Below are 25,544 nucleotides of genomic sequence, written 5' to 3' on the forward strand. Positions count from 1 at the left end.
ATACTTTCAAGTCAGATTTTCATTCTGAACTCAAGTATGAAATTCGTTTCCGTCGCAAATTTACTTTAACCCCCCCCCCTCCCTAATGGTCAAATATACACCCTGCATTTTATACTTTTATTGTGTTTTCCATACGGCACTCTTTGTTTCAAAAAATTGGTTTTGCGGTTTATCGAACAATAGTATATAAAACAAGAGGGAGTCTCCGAGTCCCCCTTGTCCTGCGCACGTCCCTGCTTCAACTAAATAATACAAATTCTATCTATGAGTTGAATATTTTATTGTCCCTCAGATCGTAAAAAAATAAATGTTTGTCAGTTAATTGATATGATCGATATCATTAATGTAGCTATCAAGTTTTAGAGGGACCATTGGCCGCTTTGTTTAAATTCAGCGCTAATCGAGGGTCGTGAATGTCCACTTTTCGGCCGTGGGGCTAGGCGTTTTGTATTTTAAGCTATGGTTCAGATTGATCTACACGGCGCCATTGCAACTTAAGTGTGTTGCAATAGTTTAAGAGATTTTCTTTGAAAGCATTTTGTAATCAGGACCCTGCCTTTTGTATACGTGCAACTTTATATTTACACGGTAGCTTGAGAAATGCCATAACACTTAGTTATATTTAGTTGAATTGCCAAATATTACACTCTACTACAAATAATGACTGGTTATTTTTAGAAACAAAGGAGTTTTGTTTTTCAAATATGTTTTTAAGACTAAAAAAGAAAGTCTAGGGAATTCGTGATTCATTTTTAACTATTCACGGGCGAGATTTTGTCTTGTGTCTTGACCACTCAATGCTTTCATTTTTAGCCTTAAATGCTTCAAGATCAGTTCTTTTCTTAGTAGCAGTTAAAAGAAAGCTATACTTTTAATTTTCAAGAAATTAGGGGAAAAAAAAAACTGATTTTGAATATCTTTCAGTTTTCCATATCTCCACGGGAAACTGATTTTCGTGTATTTCCACCCCGAACTAATAAGAAGATAATTTATTTTGGAATTAATGACTTAAAGTGCAAATTGCTTAGGTGTGACAAAATTGACCTAAAATTTAAAAGCAGGAAGTTGAAATCTTATTGCGAGCGGTTCATTATGAAAGTCTTGTAATCAGTTATGATGGAGATAAAGAGGGAGACTAGAAATATATATTAAAATTTTTTGAATATTAATATTACATATTACATTTACATAGAATATAGAATATTAATATTATAAATTAGTATTAGAAAGTAATTAGGGTGATTAGGTATTAGAAATTGATCATCAAGGTGGCGTTGAATTGTAGGCTACTATTGTCGATTATAGCTTTAAAATATGGAAACTCGTCTTAAATATATACAAATTTTGTTAAATGTAGAATTATTACTTTTTATCCGTTACCGTAAATTTCAACTAGAAAAGTCCAAGAACTAAATTCCTAAAAGCGTGCATACTAGAGAAATCTTGTTACATTTTCGAATTCATCATTAAGGGTGTATTTGAAACAAGGCCGTGTCTAGGGGGGGGGGCTAGTGAGTTAACCCCCCCTCTCCCCCGGATTTTTTGCTCGACTCATAAAAACGTAGCTAAAATGCGTATAAACAACTTTTTTATGTGTTTTTTTAGTTTTTTTTTTATTGTACCCAGTGGCGTAGCTCAGTCATTTTATTGGGGGGCAAGAGGGTTCACTTCCGGAGAGTCAAGGAACATGGGCTATATAATATTTTTTTTCTTCAAGCTATTGGGGGGGGGGCAACTGCCCCCCTAAAATCTATATTTTAAGTCATAAAATCTATATTTTAGATCTATGTTTAATCTATGTAAAATCTATGTTTTGAATATAAATTGTAATACTAATGGCTGGAAACAATTTTTAAAGAATGTTTCGTAAACAGGCAATTTTGGTTTGCCATGTATAAAGAAAAACTTGCTGTCTTGTATTAGGTATGGCCCACTAAAAGAATCAACTAGGACACTTGTTGATCAAGTTTGGTTGAGACCGACGCTCTATTTGGCAGACGTTCTGGTGTAGAAATTTAAACACTCCTTCTCCTACAGTGGTTGGATTAGGTTTGTACCCTCCAACGGTATACTCCTACTAGTGCTAGGCGTTTCTCCCTTCAAAATCCCCCCTCTTGGGAATTTCCCCGACGTGCAAAATTGAGCATCCACAGAAAGAATGCAAAAGGGGTACCTCGAAATGTTGATCAGGTGTCCTAAGGGATAACAAAAGGACCAGGTGTCATAGAAACTTCAGAGGATGCTCATTCGATCGGAAATTGAGAGTTCTAGTCCTTTCTTTTTAAGTCGAAACTGATTGGAGACCAACCAGCCCTTGTCCTCGAACCTTTTTTTTATATCTGGTCCTTTTGTTACCATTTAGGACATCAAATCGACATTTTGAGGTACCCATTTTGTACTTTCTCTGTGGCTGCTCAATTTGCGCATGAGGAAATTTTTCAGATGGAAATCGCCGGCCCCGCTCTTGCTTAGGCGCTCACTGTTAATTACTACCTAGCTAAGTTGAGCTAGGTGGAACTCCGATAATCTGTTTTCCTAGATTTCCTGATGACAGTGATTTAGAGACTCGCCGCTAACGTCGCCAGATCAGGTTCCTCCTAAAAAAAGATAAAAACGTAATTAGAACACCAGCCATTCTTTTCCACCATGATGATTCGAGACCTGACAGTGCGTTCTGGTAGATGTCCGAAAGGTCAGAATTTAGAGACCCTCCCCCAATGCCATCGTATCAGGTTCTGATTCCTAAAAGGATTAAATACTGAATTAACAACACGCTTTGGTAGATTTCATAACAACCGCAATTTAGAATGCCCCCTCCTTGCAAGACCCGATTGTGTCTGAATACCCAGAAGACGTAACCTCAACACCCGCTTTTATCTCCCATCAAGCTTTGTTGAGACCTGGCAACCCCTACTGGTAGATGTTCAATTGAGTTCTCTGGTAGATGTTGATCTGGTGATCGGGTGGATGAATATCTGGTAGATGTTCTCTGGAAAAAATCTCTCTTCCCACCTATTATTTGGATCTCAGATGGAATCTTTTCAAGTCATCTTTGATTCAAAGCTTTATATTCGGACGAAATTTTATCATATTTGATCAAAATCGAAAATTTCATAAAATACATATAAATCAGAAGATACCAGAATTCGAGATTTCCAGACTGACCTTTACAGAATTTTGTCCTAGTAATTTAGAACTGATGCACAATTTTCGTCCCGGTTGTTGGTTTCAGATAATTTAAGGTTGATTTCAGTCAGTTTCAGGGGGTTCAATTTCAGAATCAATGTTCCATAAGAAATTTAAAGGACTTCTTTTTGCTCCTTATGTTGCAAAACCAACACTTCTACTGTCTTGTTTTTTGTCTTCTTTTTTATATCCTGATCAGCTTTCAAATAAGTCGAAATTTTCTTGCTTTGGAATTAGAAAACAAAGAAGAAAACTTCCACTGAAGTTAGTAAGATTTTTATCAATACTGATCTTTTTTTAAAAATTAATGTCGGGACAAACGCCACTGTTGTAGCTGACTTGATAGGGAGTATGTGGGATCAGGAAACGAAAAAAAGAACTTTCCCTGACATTTGTAAAATTTCTATTAATTTTCTAGCGATTTTTTTGGAAAATTAATGCTGGGACTATTCCTAGGGAGTAAAAACTCAATATTAAACTTAATAAGGATAGGGTAATGCCATAGTCGTGTAGAACATAAAATTATCTATTCGAAAACATGAGGTTAAAATTCCGTTTCTCTTCTTTGATTTCCAGGAAATATGTCTGGAGAAGTGGATTTCGAAATCATATTCCAATCAGTGAACGAGCCTCTGATTGGATGGTCTAACAGTATCACGGTTGCTATTGTGAAGTAGCGATATAAGTACACATTTAACTTGTTTAATTTCATACTTATGAGTCAGTAGTTTTCCGGTCCTTAGAAATTGACTTTTAATATTCCTCTTAGTACATTAGAGAGGCCCCCTAGGCTCAGGGGTGTCAGTTTAGGGGGGCATTTGCCCTATAGATTTTGAAAAATGCTTTTTTTGCTATTTTCATTATCTCTTTTGTATTCTCACCGAAAAATGAATAAATAAAAAAACCTCTAGATTTTAATAAACATATTTTGCTCCCACCTACATTCTTGTGAATTACAGAACTACCTAGAGTAATCATCATTTAAATCATGTTGGCACTTGACCTCCACCTTTTTTTTTGAATACTCAACTAAGACTTCAAATTATTTTGTAACTGTATTTAGCATACGTGTATGAACATCCCTGGCTTAATAGCAGTGATGTAGCTAGTGAAGTATTATGCTGATTTGATGTGCGGAACATTTACAGATTTGGTATTGAATGGTAGTAGGTCTAGTTAACTGGTAAATTCTGTATTTTGAGCCCCCTTTACAAAATCAAGTAAAAATTATTATGCCCGCATAAATGGGAGGTGAATTACCCCTTCCCTAAAGGTGATCCGAACATCCCTACTTTGGAAAATTTTAAGACTTGAACATATACCTATTATATTAATGCTTTTTTCTTTCAATTCATTGTTGTCCGTTCGAGTCTCTTGATTTTTTTTTTATTTTGATTTCAGATACTGCCGCTCCCTTGTATATTTTGAAACAAGGATCTTTTTGAGAGTGATTTGCTTGACTATTTTCATTTGCTCATCAGATTTGAGTCCTAGGACATGATATATACTTGAAGAAATGGACAGAATTTCTAAAAACCGATTCGACTCTTCCATGATAAGAATTCTCCCTAATCCACAGGAACGGATTCGCTTAGAAAGGCTTGAAGAAATCTTCCACAGTGGTTTAAATAAAATTGTGAATATGATTGGTGATAACAATACAAATCCAGTAATACTACAGCGATTACGTGCGTTTTTATATTTGTATATAAAGCGCGTTGGTGTGAGATTTTTTCACGAGGTAATGTCAACTGAGGAAGGGGTCATCCGTTTTTTGAAGTTAATTGTGGAACGGATGAGGTTTTCAATGTTGAATAGCCACACGGATTCTAAAAGAGTTACATCCCCTTCGGATACGTTTCTTATACCGCGAGGTGGCCCAGATGCGACGATTACCCCGCATTATCATCGACGCTATCAACCATATGCCCAGCAGCAGTATCGACTTCAAATTCCTGTTCACCCCGTAAGTTTTATCTTTCTTTGTCGTAGTCTACGCAGGTGTCAAGGCCGTATCCAGGGGGGGGGAGTTAGGAGGTTTGACCCCCCCCCCTCGAAATGTTTGTCCGACTCGTAAAAATGTAGCAAAAATGAGTATAAACAAATTTATATATTTTTTGTACCCCCCCCCCCCCCTCGAAGAAAATCCTTTTGTTAGACCCCTCCCCCAAAAAGATCCTGGATACGGCCCTGGTCGTAGCACAGACTTATTAAAGAGTGGCGTGTTTCCCATTTATTATTTTCTTCTGTGCCTCGATCATGCACAATAGAACTGACTATTGTTACAAGTTGAGAGAGTGCATATTGGATTGTGAAATATTATACCCTTTTATATGTGATGAAACCGCTGGGGGGTGGGGTAACCATTCACCCTTTTCCCATGAACCTAATGAACGACGAACGAAATCTCTTAGGTTGTCATATCATTTTGGCCCCATACCAACGATCGTCAGCAGCCCTGTGTTTGTCCAGCAAAGGTGCACAAAGTTCCAAACATGGGAGGTGGTTGATTTCTCATAGAAGAGGGGGGAGGTTCAAAATTTGGACCAATCTCGGTTGAGTTTTTTTCCTGAGGTATTTTTATCACATAATACTTATTTGTATTGCAGCACATGTTTTTAGCAGGCGGTCCAGTGACAAATCGTTTAATGGCCTGTTAAAATTAACAATTACAATTGCTTTAATTTTTTGACAATGTTGGTTTTTACTGCTATTATACACATAAATATGTCAACTAAAGGAATTTCAATTAATACTCTCATTTAATATTCCGGTAAGTTCTTGTCCATAAATCAGCGTTGCCAGATCCTTGCTTATAATATAGCGCAAAAATGTGCTGAATGTGCCATTTTTCAAGTGAAATAGTACCAAAGGTACGTTTTAAAAATAAGAATTCGTCTTCAAAATTAGTTCGATTTAAAGATTTCAATGCTTACCCCCAAAAAAGTGCCTAAACTATGAAAATGCTACCGATCTGGCAACACTGCCAAAACTAAATAGTGCACCAGTGTTACACTGCAGGATGTGTTTTCCCCCGAAGAGAATGGGAAGCTTATGATAGTTGGAGCCTCGACGATTTAACAAGGGAAGATAGGGAATAAAAATTATTAGTGCCAATTTTACGTAGCGCCTGGCGACTTTATTGAAAGAAATGTGGAGAATTTCAAAGAAAGCTTGATAGTTGGTGTGATTAATCTTTAATGGAACAGGATTAAAGCTGAAGTTTCTCTATAAGTGATAAATAATTAGCATTTTTATTTTCAAGAAATTATTTATGTCAAAATCCAGTGCCCACAAAATACGCCTAGGTTATCTTGGGGAAACCTTGGCAGGCTAGGAGGCTAGTTGAATTTAAGCTAGTGGAATCTACTTGGCATAGAAATCTACTTTTTTAATCATCTTCTTCATTTTGAAGCACGTGGAAAGACAAATGTTCAGCTGTTTGGACCAAACAGAGTCACCAAATGCTAGATAGCGCTGGATATTCTCTTTTAGACACTAGCGCCAGCTTCTTCTTGTACCTGTTCAATACTTTCTAAAATACAAGGTGATGCTCGTGGGCTGGCCAGCGAAGTGGGGTTATTTTTCCATCTCATGTTCGCAACTAGCAGAAAACTTCCAGAACGATACTCGCGAGAAGACAAAATTGGCTAGACTTGGAAAGCGAATGCAGGCGGCTAGTCAAATTATTACCCTCATGGGTTCGGAACAACCCGAGGGGTCGCCAATTTTCAGAAATTACATACACTAAGCTGTTTGTGCCAAGCGCGGCGAAAGTGGGCAAGTGTGGCGGAACTGCGTCAAGCATGGCGAGACTTTGTCACGCATGGCAGAGCTGTGCGGAACACATGGTGCTCTCAGGTGTACACTAGTTGGCAACCCCTTGAAAAATTGAATTTTGCTCTTTTCTTATCTCATAAATCGGTAATTTTATGAAATGAATGTTTTTTTTTAAACCCTGCATAATCATAATTAAGATCGAGTTACTGATGTCAGTTTACAGAAGTAAGCTGATTAGGACAATGGAAGCTTGGTCAAATTTCAAACCATTTTGTTTTTTAGTCGGTGTTGGCGATAAATGTCTTTAGAAGTTCCCTTAAATAACGTCAGCTTATTAAAATTTAAAATGTATTCGTAGGGAATACATGCCTCAAAAATAAATTATTATAGCATAATTAGTTATAATCTTTGAAACAATTTTAGAATTATTAGACGAAATTAACATTTTCAAGGAGCCGACATTTTCAAAAAAGTAATAGAATGCGCTATTTCAAACAAAATTTGCCCTCTTCCTTATATGTGGTAGCCATTTCCCAGGCTCCCTCTCCGGAGCCGAGTCCTGAATCCCAGTTGTAACCATGGTGGGCGCATAGCCTGCCATCAAAAGTTGAAATGGCAGACATTTGAAAGACACGTCGCCGGTTAGAGACCGTTCGATCGGCTATAGTTATTCAGAGTCACCAAGAGACAAGCCGAAGCCCGATTGGCCTTGGTCTAATAAAAGCATTCCTTTCGTGAAGCTGCGGTTGTTGTGCATGTATTAGCTCTAGAATTACCACAGCTATCCAAAATATTAGTAGAATGTAGTACGATCTAAGGAACAATTATAGAATGATTAACAAAGTCATCGATTTTGACAAAATTTTAGACTAAGTTTAATTAGTCTAACTCTGTCGCTTATTCCTCCCAATTTCTTTTTTTTTTCTTTTATCCGACGAATCAGAGTCCTGACCATTCAAAGTCAGCTATAATCTGAGATTAATTAAAAAAAAATTTCCACAAAATAAGTTTTTCAAAGAAAAGTAAAGAATTCCATTAAACAAAAAATGAGCAAAAATAAAATCAAATAATCTACTAAGGGTGAAACTACCACAAATCAGCATCGATAAATAAATAAAACCCAAAATGAACAGAAATTACAATAAATAACCGAGTCAAATTCGAAAAGAGCAGAAATGAACATAAGTTGGGCTCAAAACCCCTATGCCTTCACAAAGGCCAGAACATAATTTGCACTTTGCTGAAAAAAATACAAATGGATGAGCATTGTCAGTTTAATATACATATACTGATATTTAGTAATCATAATGTTAATATTATTTGATTTATTAAATTTATAAAAGTAAAAACAATTATATTTTTTTCAGCAAAGTGCAAATTATGTTCTGGCCTTTGTGAAGGCATAGGGGTTTTGAGCCCAACTTATGTTCATTTCTGCTCTTTTCGAATTTGACTCGGTTATTTATTGTAATTTCTGTTCGTTTTGGGTTTTATTTATTTATCGATTCTGATTTGTGGTGGTTTCACCCTTGGTAGATTATTTGATTTTATTTTTGCTCATTTTTAGTTTAATGGAATTCTTTACTTTTCTGTGAAAAACTTATTTTGTGGAAATTTTTTTTTAATTAATTATGAAAAACATGAAAACTTAGTCGGTTTCGCCCAATTACAATGCAGAGTCATGTTCTCGGTTCAATACACAATTGCCAGAAGCAATTAAAGTCATCATTATGGCCTTTTCAGTCGAAGCATGTCGAGTGAAAATAATTTTTTGTTCACCGAATTCAACTTCTGAAAAGCTACTTTCAATGCGCTAACTTACCTTTTGAGCCAAGAGCACCAATGGAGACTGCAGCTGCCAGAAGAAATGAAAAAGTTAACTTCGCCGGAAAAAGACATAATGGAGACACTACTTAAGTCGTGTCTAGTAGATAGCCATCTAGCGGCTGATGACTGTGTTTGACACAGAACTGCTGCATATTTTTAGTTTCAGGTACTTTAAAATACAGGGAAGGGCAAAGAAAGCAGAATTCTGCCCCAGTAGGCCTACTACATTATATTTAACTGTCCTATTCAACCTGCCGATAATTCAACTAAATGTTCACACCTAATATTTTATTTTCGAATGCTTACTTTAAGGTCATCAAAGTATTACTCCCTTATAAAGAAAAGAAAGATTTTGAGTGCTGTGTACCCAAGTCTCTAATTAAATACAAAATAAACAATTTACTCGGTAAAATTAACCTTGCATAATCATGTTTGAGACCCAATTACTAATGCCCATTTATAGAGACAAGTTGATTAGGACAATTTTAATTAATTATACAATTCCAATTGATTTCAAATAATTGGCTTATCGATGTTTGATCATGCTAATTGTTACCCCCTCCCCCAAATGTACTAAGTCAAAAATAGTAACAGCTTAACAGATTCAACCAACTAAAGAGGTTCGGCTGATCGAAACAGTTACTCGACCGTGTTTAAAAAAAAACAAAAAAACACTACGATAAAGTTATTATCTTTTGTTGGTATTAATGCTAATTCATGAGTTATTTTATTAATTAGTAAAAACAAATAAAAAAAGACCAGGAAAGAATTGTTGTACCTCATTTGAAGTTTTGACATCAGCTTTATTATGTCACCGCCGCTATAACACGTTTTAATAAATCTTGCAAAAAAAACCTCACTCTCTTATATTATTTTTCATTCTGCAACATGATGTTACATAGTTATTAGGGTCCTTTGTAATGAACGAGTTTAACATGCCGGCGTAAAAGATAGTAGAGCTGATTATTTCTAGGGGGCTCTAAGAAACTGAACATCCCCTTCAGTCCCACTGCTCCTTCTACTACTACGACTAACTGCTGATGATACTCCAACAATTCTTGCTACGATTACTATCTGCTACTACTTCTAAGAAAACTATCCCTGCAAAGACTAGTCTCACCACGGGTACTAGGACTACTGCTACTCCTTGGCTAGTTTTAGGCAACGACTTTTCCTAGACTGTATGCTCTCAATACCATTCTGGAATCACTTAGAGAAGGGTCTTAAAGGACTATGTTTTAATAAATAAAAACTAATTGTATTAATAATTTAACTTACAATGTCAAAATTTTAAGAATTTTCTTGCAGAAAGCATCCAACCCACATAAATACAATTTTAGCTTTCTGCAATACATCCAGCCTTACTGCTGCCGTTACTACTGTTACTACTAGTAGGTCTACAACAACTAGTCGTATCACAACTACTGCTGCTGCTCTCTCCGCAATTGATACTGCTATTACCACTTTTACTCGTACAAATTTGTGGAGTGAGCCCTCCCAGTGTTTTCTAAGTTTTACGGTTTTCCCAATATTCTCACATATTTTTCTAAGAATGCCCTGGTTTTGAGGTATCCCCCCTCTAAACGTGAGGCCTTTCAGAATAGATTTTTGTGTGCATGTTTAAACTAAACTATGTGCAAATAATCCGTAAAATCTGCTTCATTGTTACAGAGAAGCGAAAAAAACTTTTGCTCCCCCTTGAAAGGAATTTGGGATTGAGAAAGAATCTCTCCCTCTTCCTACTGCTACTAAAAATACACTGCGGCAGCAAGCCCTCTCAGGCCAACAGCTCCTCACGCTTCTTCTCCACACCAAGCTATTCAAATCTTCACTCTTTACTCCCTTCTCAAGAAGTTCCAATTTCTTTTAAATCCTTCCTTATGGCTCCTTCCCATCCCATTTGCGGACGACCTGCTTTACGTTTGACTCCAGACGGGCAATTTGGGGGGGGGGGGGTAATACTGGGAAGGAAAAGGACAATTTATACCTTTTGATATGAATTTAACCCCACTTAAAAATATAATCCTCGTTATACAAAGGATTACAGTGTCTGTCGTAGTTATTACTCGCCTTAGGCCTCTGGTCCTGCCCCCTGTATTTCCCCTGGTGCTGTGAACTTTTCCAAGACTGGAGAGCGTTTCATTGCTTGAGAGACAGTATTTAAACCTCTTTTCAAAAGTAATTTTTATTTTTTTTGTTTTTGTAGTTTTATCTTTAGCATTGATATAAAAGAAATATCATGAATGTATCGAAGATAAGCCAAAAGCTGTATGGCATTAAAATGATTGGTTCATATAAAAGTATTTGGTATATTAAGCAGCATATTTTCTGGAGACGCAATCCTTTTGTCCACTGAGGTTCGACCCCCCCCCCTTCTTCTCTCTGCTAAGAAAGATTTCATTTCTCTAAATTATTCTCTAGGGTGAAATTTTTAAGCCTTCAAAAAAATATATCCATGGAAGATTGCAGCCGAGGAAAATTGCATAGACAAAATATTACATCCGCGGAAAACTAACCTTAACAAGCTAGACGACCAAACAGTTCGGGTGACGAACTGTAAGTAAGGAGCGACCCGGCTCAATAGTAACCGAAACTCTAAAGAATCGACTAATTATTCTGATTTCAGGTATATAAGTTTCATTAAGTGTAGTTGTACCCATTAGCGGCTACAAGCCTAAGAAAATTTGCCTGATTTTTGAAAAAAAGGGGGAATCACCCCTAAAAGTTATAGATTATAAATGAAAATCACACCATCAGATTCAGCGTGTGAGAAAACCCTACTGTAGAGGTTTCAAGCTCCTATCTGCAAAAATGTGGAATTTTGTATTTTTGGCCCGAAGAAAGATCACGATGCGTGTTTATTCGTTTTTCTTCCCAGGGATGATCGTATCGACCCAGTGGTCCTAGAATATTGTGAGAAGACTTATTCAAACGGAAAATATAAGTTCTAGTGCCCTTTTAAAGTGACCAAAAAGATTGGAGGTAACTAGGTCCCCTCCCCGCCCCTTTTTTCCCCAAAATCGTTCGATCAAAATTTTGAGATAGCCATTTTGTTCATCATAGTTGAAAGGCGGAAAAGCTATGCCTTTGGATATAAAATGACCACTTCCCTCACAGCCCCAGGGGAAAGGTCTAAGTTATAAAATTTGCCCATTGTTTACGTATAGTATTTGTTATTTCGAAGCATGCTCACATTTTAGGGTGGGGAGAGGGACGAAATTTCTGCTGGGGGGTTTTCCACGGGGGAACCTTTCATGGGGAGGGAAGTTTTCACGGGGGTAAACTTGTCAGGGGAAATTGTACACCGGGGGAATTAACATGAATTCCTGTACACAATTATTTTTATAAGTCTTGCTTTCTCTTTTCCGTCTCAATTTTACGCATGGAGCTGTTAATGGTAATTTTCCTAGGTAAATTTTCATGGAGATTTAATTGTCTAGGGTATTTTTCCGTGGGGAGTGTATTTCTTCGTGGAGGTGGGGCCGCTAGATTTCCTGGGATCATTTAAAAAACGATCAGAAATTAAATAAACAAAAAACAAAACAAGTTTTTTCAACTGAAAGTAAGAAGCAACATAAAAACTTAAAACGAACAGAAATTATTACGTATATGAAGGGGGTTGCCTCTTCCTCATCACTTCGCTCTTTACGCTAAAGTTTGAATTTTGTCCCAATTCTTTAAGAACGACTCCTGAAACAGAAGGGTCGTTTTATTAGAACAATAAGAAGCTTTCTTCAAAGTAATAAAAAACTTTAACGTAAAGTGTGAGGTGTTGAGGAGGAGGCAACCCCCTTCATATACGTAATAATTTCTGTTCGCTTTAAGTTTTAATGTTGCTCCTTACTTTCAGTTTAAAAAACTATTTTTTTATATTATTTAATAACAGAGAAAAACGCTGAGCCTTTCCAATGATGCATGCAAACCGGGACACTATCCGATGGCAGAAGAAAAACTTGCAACATTTTCCGCGCTGACCGGAAAAGAGATTAGGAAATAGTCTTGTGTCAAAGCGTTATAAGACCATTTATTTCACCGGACAGTTTCTGTTCTATGTTTAACTACTGGGTATTTCGACAGCAGAGAAGGTATTCTAGCCTAAAACCGTTCTGTCTATTTTCCACGAGGAAAATCAACTCAAAAATAACCCTTTTTAAACTTTTAGAACTTGGAAATCCTTAGGTTAAAAATTTAGATATCCCCAACTTAAATTCTTTTTCAGTCCTCTTTTTTTAATTTGTATGCCTATGCTTATGGGCATAGTGATGAGCAAATGTAGGTGGGCAGTTGCCCCGATAGGGGGGTAAAAAGTTTGTAAAAAATATATTTAGACGATGAAGTTAGAACCAGTTCCGGGATGTAGACTGATAGGTTTTCTTTTGTTCTCTCCTCCTTACCTCAAGCACAATCAAATGCTCCCCCCTTCGTCTATAGTCAAATTCTGTCGTTGGTTCCTGCTAAGCTATCCATTCTTGCCGTCAAGGAAATAATTATTAATGATGTGTTCAAGATTCAGTATTAGTCGCTTATGAAGAAGGGGGGGTCTAAAAAATATCATGAATGTTTTAATAACCTCGTTTTCTACAATTTTCCCTTAAATTGACTGTTTCTCGTTTTTTTGGTGCCCCCCCCCCACTACGCAAGTATAAATCCTGCGTATGATATGGTGATATGATTTTATTACCTGAGTAAACCAATACATGGTATTTCAAAACTACAGAAAGATACATAAGAGAACTACTAAAATATAAAAATAAACTAAAACAAGAAAAAAACTAGGCTACTAAAGGAAACTACTAAAATACATAGGAAAAATACACACTAATACCAACTATATATCATGAGTCCAACGACTTATGAAGACGTATGTATATTTATTGTTCGTTTTATAGTTTGTCAAGCTAATGTTACCCATCCCTTTTTTTGTGTTGTTGGCTGGCTTTAAAATTCTTTAATAAATTCTGAATAACATGCCTCGGAGAGCAAGCTGAAAACTTTAGACCAAATATAAACGCAAACGTTCCTGTATAAGGTGCCAAGTTTTGTACATTTTTCTGGATGTGGTTAGTGGTTGTGCGTATTTTAAGTATTATGATTTTATCGTCTGGTTCGTATCTTGCAGTTTGAATTTTAATTGGTTCGTTGGTTTAGGCTATTAGCCTCTGAATTTTTTGAATTGAACCTTTGGTTGTATGGTTCAGGAAAGGATTGTCGAAACAGAACCAAACGGTTCATTTATAGATTATTTCTCTCTTTGTAAGCCTTAACAGTCTTTTGTGAATTTTCAAATTGCCCAGGTGGGACCATTGGTGCCCATAAGCTGAATTTTAGGGGGGGGGGCTTACCTAGTCTAATCGGAACTTCTAATGCTGTATAATAGAAATCTCAAGACAAAAATGTAAAATATAAGGCAGTACCATTCATCCAGGGGGGGAGGGCTGGAGCCCCCCTCTGCCCCCCATGGGTGGGATAGGGGCGTTAAAAGCTAATGAAAGTAAGTTTCTGGGCCTATTTTTTTCAGCGGGAAGGGTCTAGTTTGATCAAAACCTTCTTCCTGTGGCCAGGCATGTCTGGAGGGAAATAACTGAAAAAGTAAAGAACATTTAAACTGTGTCCAAAACTGTTTGCCAAATCTGCATTAGTCGTGAAAGTCTTGTATTTTTGGTTCCGGAAGCTACTGTGCTAAATATGCACTGTAGATTTTACAAAATAAAATATTCCTGTCTTCTGATTATATTTTTTTCCTTGCAGTATGTGGCATATTCTTTCTCTGTGAAAAATTCCTCAGTAATCGACGACGTTTTGAAGTTTGGATAAAGAAAACACAAATATGGACATTAAGAGAAATAGCATTCAGATAGAATACATTTCTGATAATTTTGAGTGTTTGCCGAAAGCAAAATTACGCTTGTCTATAGGAAAAGTTTCATCTAACGATCAAAATGATCTAGACTCTCATAATAGTTCATATTCTGGCTTTCAGATCACTTTCGATGAGCAAAAACCCATTTTCAGAACAGAGCGTTTATTTTCAGAATTTCCTGGAAAACTGGGAACCTGATATGCATCTACGCCAGTCTCGAAACTGCCAACCTGTCTAAAGAAGAGTTTCAGACAGTAGATTCAGTTGACGAAAATGTAAAGGGCGCGATGTATTTTTTAAAATCTAGGGAGAGCAATGTAGGCTGTTGCTCAAAATCTATGGAACAATTTTTTTGTTTTTCTTCATTTTTTTCTAATAAAAATTCCAAGAAGAGACATTTTATAAGGATTGTTCAAAATTTTGGGAAGGAGGGAATATTTTTTAGGCCCCCCTGATTGATGTCCTTAGTTTCAGACTTAGTTCAGGACTATGTCCAGCTTCTGAACGCCACTTTAAGGTTACAAATTGTATGCCAACCTTACAAAACACAATTATGGAAGCAAATGAAGCTGTTCTGGGACTGTCTTTAGTTCCATTTAAAATATCCAACCTATAATCTCACATCCCTTTATATACTATTTTTTGCCATTCTGATTATTCAAAATAACAAAAATGACATTTCCTACTGGATAAAAATACTCGGAGAACGGCAAATACAGCCTTCATTTTTTTAGTTCTCGTCTACCGGCCCCTTTATTAGCACCTCTTCATCTCGTAACCAGGAAGTAGCGTACAAAAAGTGGAAAGAAAAATCTATAATATACAGTTTTCATTTTCTTTCGTCAGTTTCATCCCACTAACCCTAAAAAAAAAAAAAAAAAAAAAAAAATATATCCCCCCCAAACAAAAACTCTGTTGACTGACCAAAAGCAGGACGAAGTAGTTGTCTATGTTGCCCGATTTTCTTTTTCTTTCGTCAGTTTCATCCCATTCAACCAAAAAAACCTCCGACTCGCGAATTGGCTCAAAATTTTCAGAACTAAAGCCAGAGAATATGAAACTGATAACTGAAAATTAAGGTAAAATGTTGTTTTGTCAAAATTTCAATAGGTCATGTAGGTAAATTTCAGGACCCTCTAGAGAGAGAAGAAGTAGAAATAGGTACTTCAAAATACCATCCCAGGACATACTTTAGCCTGTAGACCCATCCCTGAGAGTTTTATTTTCCTAACTTAACCCCTTTCCAATATAGCCAAAAGTAGCTAAAGTACATTACTTCATTAGCTAAAGTACATTACTTCAAACTACTACAAGAAGATACCCAGGATAGCAACATACACCTAGAAGAGACATTAGGTCTAGATAACTGTGAAGAAACATCATTCCCTCTGAACCAGGAAGATTACGTGTTATGCGACCCAATCACCCCGGAAGAAATTGAAGATTCGCTTAATAAAATACGAGGTGATTCAGCTCCCGGACCCGATGGAATTCCTATGAAGATCTTCCAAGCATTTCGGACTGTTCTTTTACCTTTTTTGGTCTCATTATTTAACCTAATAATTTCAAAGAGGAAGTGGCCAATGACCTGGAAAACCTCGGTTATCCTCCAACTTTATAAGAATGGTAATCCCACTACACATAACAACTATAGACCAATAAGCCTCCTAAACAGTGCTGGAAAAGTTCTAAAAAATTATAGATAAAAGGCTGGGACTGTGGATAGAAGAGAAACAAATCTTGGTAGAAAAACAAGGTGGGTTCAGACCAGGCTAGTCTACAGTTGATAAAGATTTTGTTATTAATGCTTTTGTAGAAAAGCACTGCAAAGGTAAAGGAAAATTATATGTGGCTCTAATTGATTTGAAATCAGCATTTAATAGTGTAGATCGGGTTTTTCTGTTGAATGTATTAGTAAATCTAGGCCTACCAGTCTCTTTTTTACAAATTCTATCATCTATGTATTCATTGAATAAAAGTTTTGTAAATTTTGTTAGAAAGGGACTATCTCTGCCTTTTTTATCGGAAAGGGGCGTGCGCCAAGGAAGTACACTCTCGCCAAAATTATTTGCTATGTTTATTAATTATATTGTTACTTATTTCCGACAAAGATGGGCACCTACTCTCCGACTGGGAAATCTGAATATGTCAATGCTACTATTTGCAGACGACATAATATTACTGGCAAAGACAAATAATGATTTACAAACTCTCTTGAATCTCCTTGAAAAATATTTGCAAGAGAAGAAACTGGAGGTGAATGTCACGAAATCCCAAGTCATGATTTTTAGCAAAAAACCCTTGGAATCAGCACCACATTTTTTTTTTGAATGGAAAAATGCTGGAAGTGGTGGAAAAGGCCAAATACTTAGGTTTCATCCTTTGTCAAAATGGAAAATGGACGAGTCATATTACAACAATGGCACAGAAAGGAAGAAATGCATTATTTGGTATATACAGAAGCACACTAACAGCAGAAATAAGTGAACTACGCCTCCACAAACATATATTTAATACTAAAATTATGCCTATCTTACATTATGGATCAGAAATATGGGGGTATTAGCCGTCAAAGCAACTAGATACCCTTCAACTTCAATATTATAAACGAGTTTTTGGCCTACACAATACAACACATAAATAAGTTTTAAAAGGTGATCTTGGTATATTTAACCTGAAATTGAAAAGATATACCCAAATCATCAAATTTTGGTTAAGACTTCTAGAACTTCCCCAGACTAGACTTGCCCGAGCAGCATATGAAGATCTTCTCCTTCAGTGTAACAAAACATCATGGACAGCACAAATCAAGAGGATATTAGATGAGAATGGATTTTCAAGTTCGTGGGAGAAGGGAAAAGGGCCAGAGGATCATGAAAAGTTCTTCAAGGAATTTAGTTCAAGACTTGAAGACCAAGAAGAGCAACTATGGCAAGCAGCTGTGGACAAATCTCCAGAGTCTTGCTTTGTATAGAGAAGTAAAAGAGAATTTTGGTCATGAGTTTTATTTCAAGCTGGGATTGCCCATTAAGTATTTGAGGATTTGGATTCAGATTCGAGCAAATTGTCTTCCGATTTATTCTTAGGTTGCAAGGAAAAAGAGGGAAGGTCCGGAGGTCGGGTGTAGTTGCTTGAGATGTGGGGAAAATGATTATGGGTTGGGCCATTTCCTCCTCCGGTGTAAGCAACTATCTCATTTAAGGGGATTAATTATCCAGGAGGGGGGAGATAGGCTGCCTTGTTAGTTAATGAGGTCTAGGACTCCCCGTTATATTGTGGCAGTAGGAAATTTTGTATTGATGGGAAGGATGTCAAATGAAGTGTAATTTTTCTTTAGTATGTCTTTTTGTATATGGCTTTAGTTGGCTTTTAAATATAGATTATTATTATTATTATAGTACAATTTTACCTGGTTGTAAAAATGTAGGTAAAAAGACTATTTATCCTAAAAGGAAACAATTAAAAATATTTCTCTGACTGGTAAATTGGTCTTTAAAATGTAGGTAAAAGCCTTCTCCCGAACAAAAATTCTTTTGAATAACCAACTTTGATCTAGTTCTGCCACTGGTCTACAGAGTTGTCAACTGCAGACGTATCAAAAGACTGCAAATCAAGGCCCAAAAGAGGGATTTTTGCTCAAAAAGAGTGCGAGTCAAACATTTTGACTGCCGGCTGCCGCCGCGCGCTTAGCCCCTCTCACTGTTCTGATCACTATTTTATTTAGCAAAATCCCTTGATATGGCTTAAATTTATACTGAAATAGCAGGAATTTCATTTTCAAAAACTAAAGCCAATGAAAAGGAGTTTGAAACCCACAAGTGAAGTAAAACAGTTTTTGTCAGAATTAATACGGGTTCAGACCTGTATAGAAAATATGCTTGGCTTTCACCCTCTGCAAAACCTGTCATGTATGCAATATTCTAAGGCCAAGAAATAAAAAGAGGGTAGACATAATGACTCATCAACAACTTTCCAGGTTTTAATTTTGGCCTTACATTCATTTCTGAAAGTGTCCCTAACTCTACTACTTTCCAAGATAGCAAGAAGTCCCTGAAGTATAATTCTATCCCATATTTTCAAATGTACCCTTTTCTGTCATTTTGATAGTATGGGCCCCATCTAAACAAATTCTTCGGCCCCTGGCTGGTTAGATTTTTATTTCAGAAAAAAATGGCTATCACGAGCCGAGATGGGCTATTCGTACTTTAAAATGGTGCATAGGCCTAAAGTCTTTGCAGAATTAGTTTGAAAGTAGACTTTGAAAAGTTACTGCATACTCACTTTTCCTTTTCCAAGAAGAATGCTTGCGCCAAATAACTTTTGACTTCTATTATTAAATTTGAATTTTCACTTTCCACGTTCCCACTTGTTAATTTGGTTTTGATTTGATCTACTTATTTTTCAATGGTTGCTCGAAATGCTGGAAAGGTGACTGGAGGACTGGGGGAAGGCACAGGCAGAGATAACAGAGATCAGACTGGCTATCAGTTGTATCTTTTGCACTCAAATAATTTAATCTGAAGTTTTTATTTCGCTAGCACTTTTTCTAACATCGTTTTGTAAAAGAGTGCAAAAGAGGAATTGAGTTGAAACTGGCGCTAGTGTTAGTAAAAAACTATAACGCCATCTAGCGTTTAGCTTGGTATTTTTTAAGCTTTGTAGTTGTTTTTTGGTCATGAACTGAGACCAGACACTTATTACTTCACTAATTTTACCAGCTACACAAATTAATTATTCTTATTATTAAACTGAAAAAATGACAAGTGTTACCAAACGTTACATGGCGTTCAGGATTTTTTGTCGACACTAGCGCCAGTTCCTAATCTTGTTGGTTACCCATACTCTTTGGTGTAGACGAAAGCCCTTGTTCTAACAGATGCCAAACGCCAGTAAAATCCCATTGACATGCCCAGGATTATTTAGTTTTCCCAAGGAAAGAATGTGTAGAGATCGTGTCAACCACGGAACCTAAGATCTTTATTAGAAGGCCAAAGCAGAAACATTAAATAAGTTAGCATAGAAGAGCGGGAGTAAGATGGTACGTTCTTGCATATCCAACAATCTATGGCAGTGATTACCAGCGTTGCCAGCACTTTGAGATAAACTGTACCACTTTTCTGACCAAATTGCACCATAAAGGATTTTCGTGGCAATATTATTGCTTTGTACGTCAGTTTTCATTTAACCGACAAAAGTACTAGAATACCCTGAAAAGCAAGTAATTTTTTTTTTTGGCTTACATTTTCACCCTCTGTTAGAAACCGACTTTAAGAGCTGTTTCCTCGTGTGATGACTAGTTTGAAATTCGTGGAGATTTCTTCTTGTGTCGATTTTGTGTTCGACAAAACTTTCCTTTTCTTGTGCGTATACCCCTAAGAACTGACTGGAGGAAAAGTTCAAAAAAGTGAAACTTAACCTAGCGAATGCAATCAAAATGTACCAGAAACTTTGGATTTTACCATAACATATCCGAATCTACCGTGTTGTGCCAGGATCTATAATTTGTACCAAAAACACCACAATTTTACCATGTTGGCAATGCTAACGATATCCTGTAACACGCGTATTAGAGATGGCGCGCACATTAATTTTGGATGAAAAGCATCGGCAATATGTCGAGCACAAAAATGTGTTCAAAATTCTAACCCCCTGATTCTGTTGAGCTGAAAAATAAAGGTAATAAAAATTTCCCTTCTCGAGGTCCTGGACACTGTATGTGCCACAACACCTAAGGTAAATTAAGAGTTTTAAAATTTTGACAGGTTGGGCTCAAAAGATTTGCGATCACTGACCCCTGGTATGGGGATGATAATAAACGGCGCACATAGACGGCTTAAGTTTGTACTATTTGATTTCTTTAGTGTTTTAAGGTGTTTGGTGTATTGACGAAAACGATTTTTCTCATTACTTTTTCAGGCAGTGGAAACATTTTCCCAAGGGATATCTCCTAATGTCTTGGCAGAATCTTGTCGGAGCCCTTATAAAGAGATGGTTCCTAATAATTTTGGTGATGGTAATAGACATTGGAACAACCACCCAGTAAGCCAGTCCCCAAGATTGCCGATTAGAGAAGATAATATTACTCTCGATCTTGATTCCATCCAGGTAAGAAGTCATCATTTAGCACCCAACTAAATTTCTTCAAAGGAGAAATAAATTGAATATTTGTCCAGTTAGCAATTTAACTGATTAAACACCACCCCCCCCCTAAAGAAAAAATCAAATTGAGTTCGACTTTCGCCTAAGAAAATTTCAAAGTAATTATTTTCGCTAATGTTTCGTGGATTTGTTCAATTGCAAGAAATCTATACTTTCTTCCCTATTAAAAATCTGTACAATATATACTTTTTTCTTCCCTGCGGCCTTAAAAATCTATACAATCTATACTTTTTTTCTTCCCTGCGGCATTAAAAATCTATACATCTATACTTTTTTTCTTCCCTGCGGCCTTAAAAATCCATACATTTATAAATTTTTTCTTCCCTGCGGCCTTAAAAATCTATACAATCTATACTTTTTTTTTCCATGCGGCCTTAAAAATCTATGCAATCTATACTTTTTTTCTTCCCTGCGGCCTTAAAAATCTATAAAATCTATACTTTTTTCTTCCCTGCGACCTTAAAAATCCATACAATCTATACTTTTTTTCTTCCCTGCGGCCTTAAAAATCTATACAATCTATACATTTTTTCTTCCCTGCGGCCTTAAAAATCTATACAATCTATACTTTTTTTCTTCCCTGCGGCCTTAAAAATCTATACAATCTATACTTTTTTTTCTTCCCTGCGGCCTTAAAAATCTATACATCTATACTTTTTTTCTTCCCTGCGGCCTTAAAAATCCATACATTTATACTTTTTTTCTTCCCTGCGGCCTTAAAAATCTATACAATCTATACTTTTTTTTTCCATGTGACCTTAAAAATCTATTCAATCTATACATTTTTTCTTCCCTGCGGCCTTAAAAATCTATACAATCTATACTTTTTTCTTCCCTGCGACCTTAAAAATCCATACAATCTATACATTTTTTCTTCCCTACGGTCTTAAAAATCTATACAATCTATACTTCTTTTCTTCCCTGCGACCTTAAAAATCTATGCAATCTATACTTTTTTTCTTCCCTGCGGCCTTAAAAATCTATACAATCTATACTTTTTTCTTCCCTGCGACCTTAAAAATCCATACAATCTATACATTTTTTCTTCCCTGCGGCCTTAAAAATATATACAATCTATACATTTTTTCTTCCCTAAGGTTTTAAAATAATGCCCACATTCATGTTTCTCTTAAGAGGAATATAATTAGAGATGTCGTAAATATATTTCTTTGTAGTAAAATGATGACTTGGAAAATTTTCCTTCGGGTGGGGGGGGGATAGCACTAACACTAAAGGCGTCTCATTTTTTTTCAGTTTAGGAGCGATTTTAAGGATTAAGAAAGATTTGTGTCGTATTTTATATTAACAGATTGGAAAACTGTACTACAAGAAGAGTCTTAAGAGGCGGAATTAATTAGATCCATCCGAAATGCTGAAACATTTTCAGAAATGAGAAAAAATTTACCTTTATCAACGGTTTTGCAGATCATGAGGCAGCGTTGCAAGCTGATCCATATTGTTAAATGCTATGATTAACACTAAACTACACACTCAGTAATAAATTTTGTATTTTGCCAGTATCTGTGGCAACTCTGGTCTGTGCTGACGAAGAAAAAAAAATACAGTTTGATGCATCCTCTAGAATCATGATGCTCTGAAACTTGGGTGTACTCTGTGTCCCTGATGTTCGAGGTGTTCCAATCCAGCTATCTTTTCCTAAATAATTTTTCAAAATATGGAATTTATCTCGATTTAGATCAGGCCTTCTGCAAAATGCTTACACGGTATCAAATGTCGGATAAAGTAAATCGATTTTCAACTGATCACCCAAATTAATCCTGATTACCAGGTCCAGCCAAAATAATTTTCGCGGGGGGGGGCATGTGTTATCAGGCAGCTGTTTTCACCAAAATTAAAATGGTAGTTTTTTGCATGTTTGTATTTAATAAAAAAAATTTCTTGTTTTCCGGGGGAGAGGGGGCTCTTTTCTGGAGGAATCTGGGGAAGGTAAACAGGAAGGGGATGCGAAAGCACAGGATGGCTGGCCCATAACCACCCGTTGCACTTCCAGACTGAAGGACCTTGAGACGGAGATCAGCACCGCCGGTTCAAACCTTAAGGGTCTAGTGCCGCATCTTTTTTTGCCTCCTTTTGGCGTTGAGCCAGGATTAAGCATTTACTAAAGAAAATACCCATCTTTTGATCTTATATGATTGTCAAGGTTCCTACTCTCAGCAGCTCTACCAGTGTCGTCGATTTAGGGGTGGGGGGCATTTACTCCTAAGATTATTCCCTCCCCCCTAGATTTTGGAAAAAGATGTGGTCTTTTTTATTGTCATTGATAAATGGCATTTTTGGTATTTTCGGTTAAAAAAAAAAAAAAAAAAAAAAAAAAAAAAAAAAAAAAGAAAAAAAAAAAAAAAAAAAACGTAGATTTTGAAAAGTACATTTTTGCCCCCGCCCCTAAATTTCTGTGAATTGGTGCCACTGGCCTCTGCCAGCTTCATTCCTTCATTCTGAGCCAGGGTGGTTTCTTTTATTCAGTGACTAAACTTGTACAATATTATTTCACAAACTAGTCTACAAAAAATAGAGCGCAAAACATCAGAAATCTTGAGGAAAAACAAAAAGCCCAAAGAAACCAATAAAACAAGAAGCATGCAAAATTCACTAAAGGAGGTAGATAAAGAAGAAAAGAAAGAAAAAACTAAAAGAGAAGAAAAAAGATAGAAAAAGTTTACAGAAATATCATAGCGAGTATAGCGAGGCTGCATGCAAAACGTGTTAACTGTTATTATTCTGCATATTATGCAGCAAGAATTGTTTTACTAACATGGGTACTTGCTGTTGTCGATACATCATACAAGTACATAATTTTTCTTTTATCCAGAATATACTCTCTTTTTAGATTCCCCCCCCCACACACACACTTTCTGAAACTATGTGAATTTTCTTCTAATAATTCAATCTTGACTGGTAATTACAGACTTAATGACATATTTGAAAGCAGCGTAAGAATAATATTCTTTTACCACATACATTGTTTTCAAACTTCCATCTTTATGAGTTTTGCCTATTAGGGACAAGACTCTTTACTTACGATTCATTGACCATGAAACGGTGTGAAAAAAAAGAAAAAAAAACTTAGGAAAAGTATAAATTTTTTTACATTATCTTCAAATGACAGACGAATAGTGTGGGATTGCTATAAAAGATACATCTAATCTTTTTTTTTATTAGAAAAATTATTGAAAATTTTTTATTAGAAAAATATTAGAAAAATTATTGGCTGTTCTCCAAGTTTTTGTGGTTCATGGTTTCAATGGTTTTCTCACCGCTTTTGTATAAAATTTATGATGCGCTTAGTCTTCTATATTTCTTCCACGTGGTTAACATATGGCGTTCAGGCTATTAAGAAAAGGCAAAATACAAATAAATTTTAATTTTTTTGCTAATGTGATACCGTAATCTGAATGGATACTTTAATGAATCTAATTCAGTTGTGGTGACATCAAATCTGGTGTTAAAATTAGGGCACCTCTTTGCGGTAATTAAATATTTTTATAACCCCCCCCCCCCCCCCCCACACACACACACACACACATACAACAAACACAGCATATATGAGAATCAATATTTGCTATGGCTGTTAAAAACAAATATACACATTCTATATTAGAATTTTACTTCTTCATTTAGGTAAGGTGAATGGTATATATAAAAAAGAGCATAATATTAAATTCTGAGTTTTGGACAGTGGTGTCAGTTCACGAAAACCTAGGGAGGGCGCAATATATATTTTCACCCTCTGGAGGGGGAAGTAAAAAATTTTTTCAATTGAAAGACCACTAAAGTGTTGTTCAGTGAATACCCCAAAATAGTCATACTTCAAATTAAGGGGTGACATGTCCCCCCCCACCAATTGAAGCCGCTGTTTTAAAAAGCCAAAATTTGTAATTAGTAGCCCTGATGGACAAGAATTTTATTTTTTGTATTCATTAAAAAGGGAAGCTTTTCCACCAAGAATTAATATGGTACTAGTAATCTTAAGGGGTGCTTAAAGAATTTAATTCAGTTAGGGATACCATTAATCCGGTTTTTAAGGTTGCAACATTTCTTAATGTTAACTAAATATTGTTGCACTCCGGCCCCCCGCCACCACAAATACTTTAAACATAAATAGACGCCATTGGCATTTTGGAAAGCCCAAATATAAAAATTTATAGCACTGATCGGAAAATTTTGTATTTTTCTTATTAAAAAAGATAAATGAATCTTTTCAACCAAGAATAGAGAGCGATATTAAAATTTATAATGATTAGAAATTAACTCATGATTAGAAATTAACAAAACAAACACAAATTACTATGGACGAAGAAATAAAACCGAGAACATGCACAAATTACAATCAAATATGTAGATATCCAACCATCCAAATAAAACTTCCAGTTTTTATTGATTGGATTATTTGAATTTGAATCTGTTGCCAGAAAACAAGATACAAACGGTAAAGCAAATAAAATCCAGAATACAAATTCAATATTATATCAAATTAGTTCTCCCAATTCTACAGTAGACTCACTAACTCAAAAATTAATTGATTAAATCCAATATTGACTAATTCAATCTCCCGGTGCAACACGTATGATATTAAAAAAACGGTACTTTCACATTAGATGGGCCTCTCTAAAGAAGTCATTTAAGAAATGCTAGATCCTACAGTCAAAGGGGCGTTGAAAAACCCGTTTTGATTCAAGATGATTCAAGACACCGCTGAGAGAAATACTTTGTC

The 25,544-nt window shown here is 36.0% G+C and overlaps 1 protein-coding gene across 3 annotated transcripts in view; it reads left to right on the forward strand.

Annotated features, from left to right (window-relative positions):
* LOC148949153 (uncharacterized) overlaps positions 1-25,544 on the forward strand; it is a 218,312-nt gene that overhangs the window by 62,536 nt on the left and 130,232 nt on the right. The window contains exons 2-3 of one of the 3 annotated variants that reach the window (XM_089093206.1): positions 4,588-5,152; positions 20,570-20,758. In XM_089093206.1, the coding sequence (XP_088949332.1) occupies positions 4,703-5,152; positions 20,570-20,758 (639 nt within the window). In that variant the 5' untranslated portion in view covers positions 4,588-4,702. Of the gene's footprint in view, positions 1-4,587; positions 5,153-13,844; positions 13,864-13,942; positions 14,047-20,569; positions 20,759-25,544 lie in introns of those variants that run through there. The other 2 variants (XM_089093207.1, XM_089093208.1) reach the window with 2 other exon arrangements.

Source organism: Artemia sp. Qi Xiang Cuo, chromosome 8 (genome assembly GCF_049724085.1).
Source record: "Artemia sp. Qi Xiang Cuo chromosome 8, ASM4972408v1, whole genome shotgun sequence".
In the NCBI taxonomy this organism is placed as follows: Eukaryota; Metazoa; Arthropoda; class Branchiopoda; order Anostraca; family Artemiidae; genus Artemia; species Artemia sp. Qi Xiang Cuo.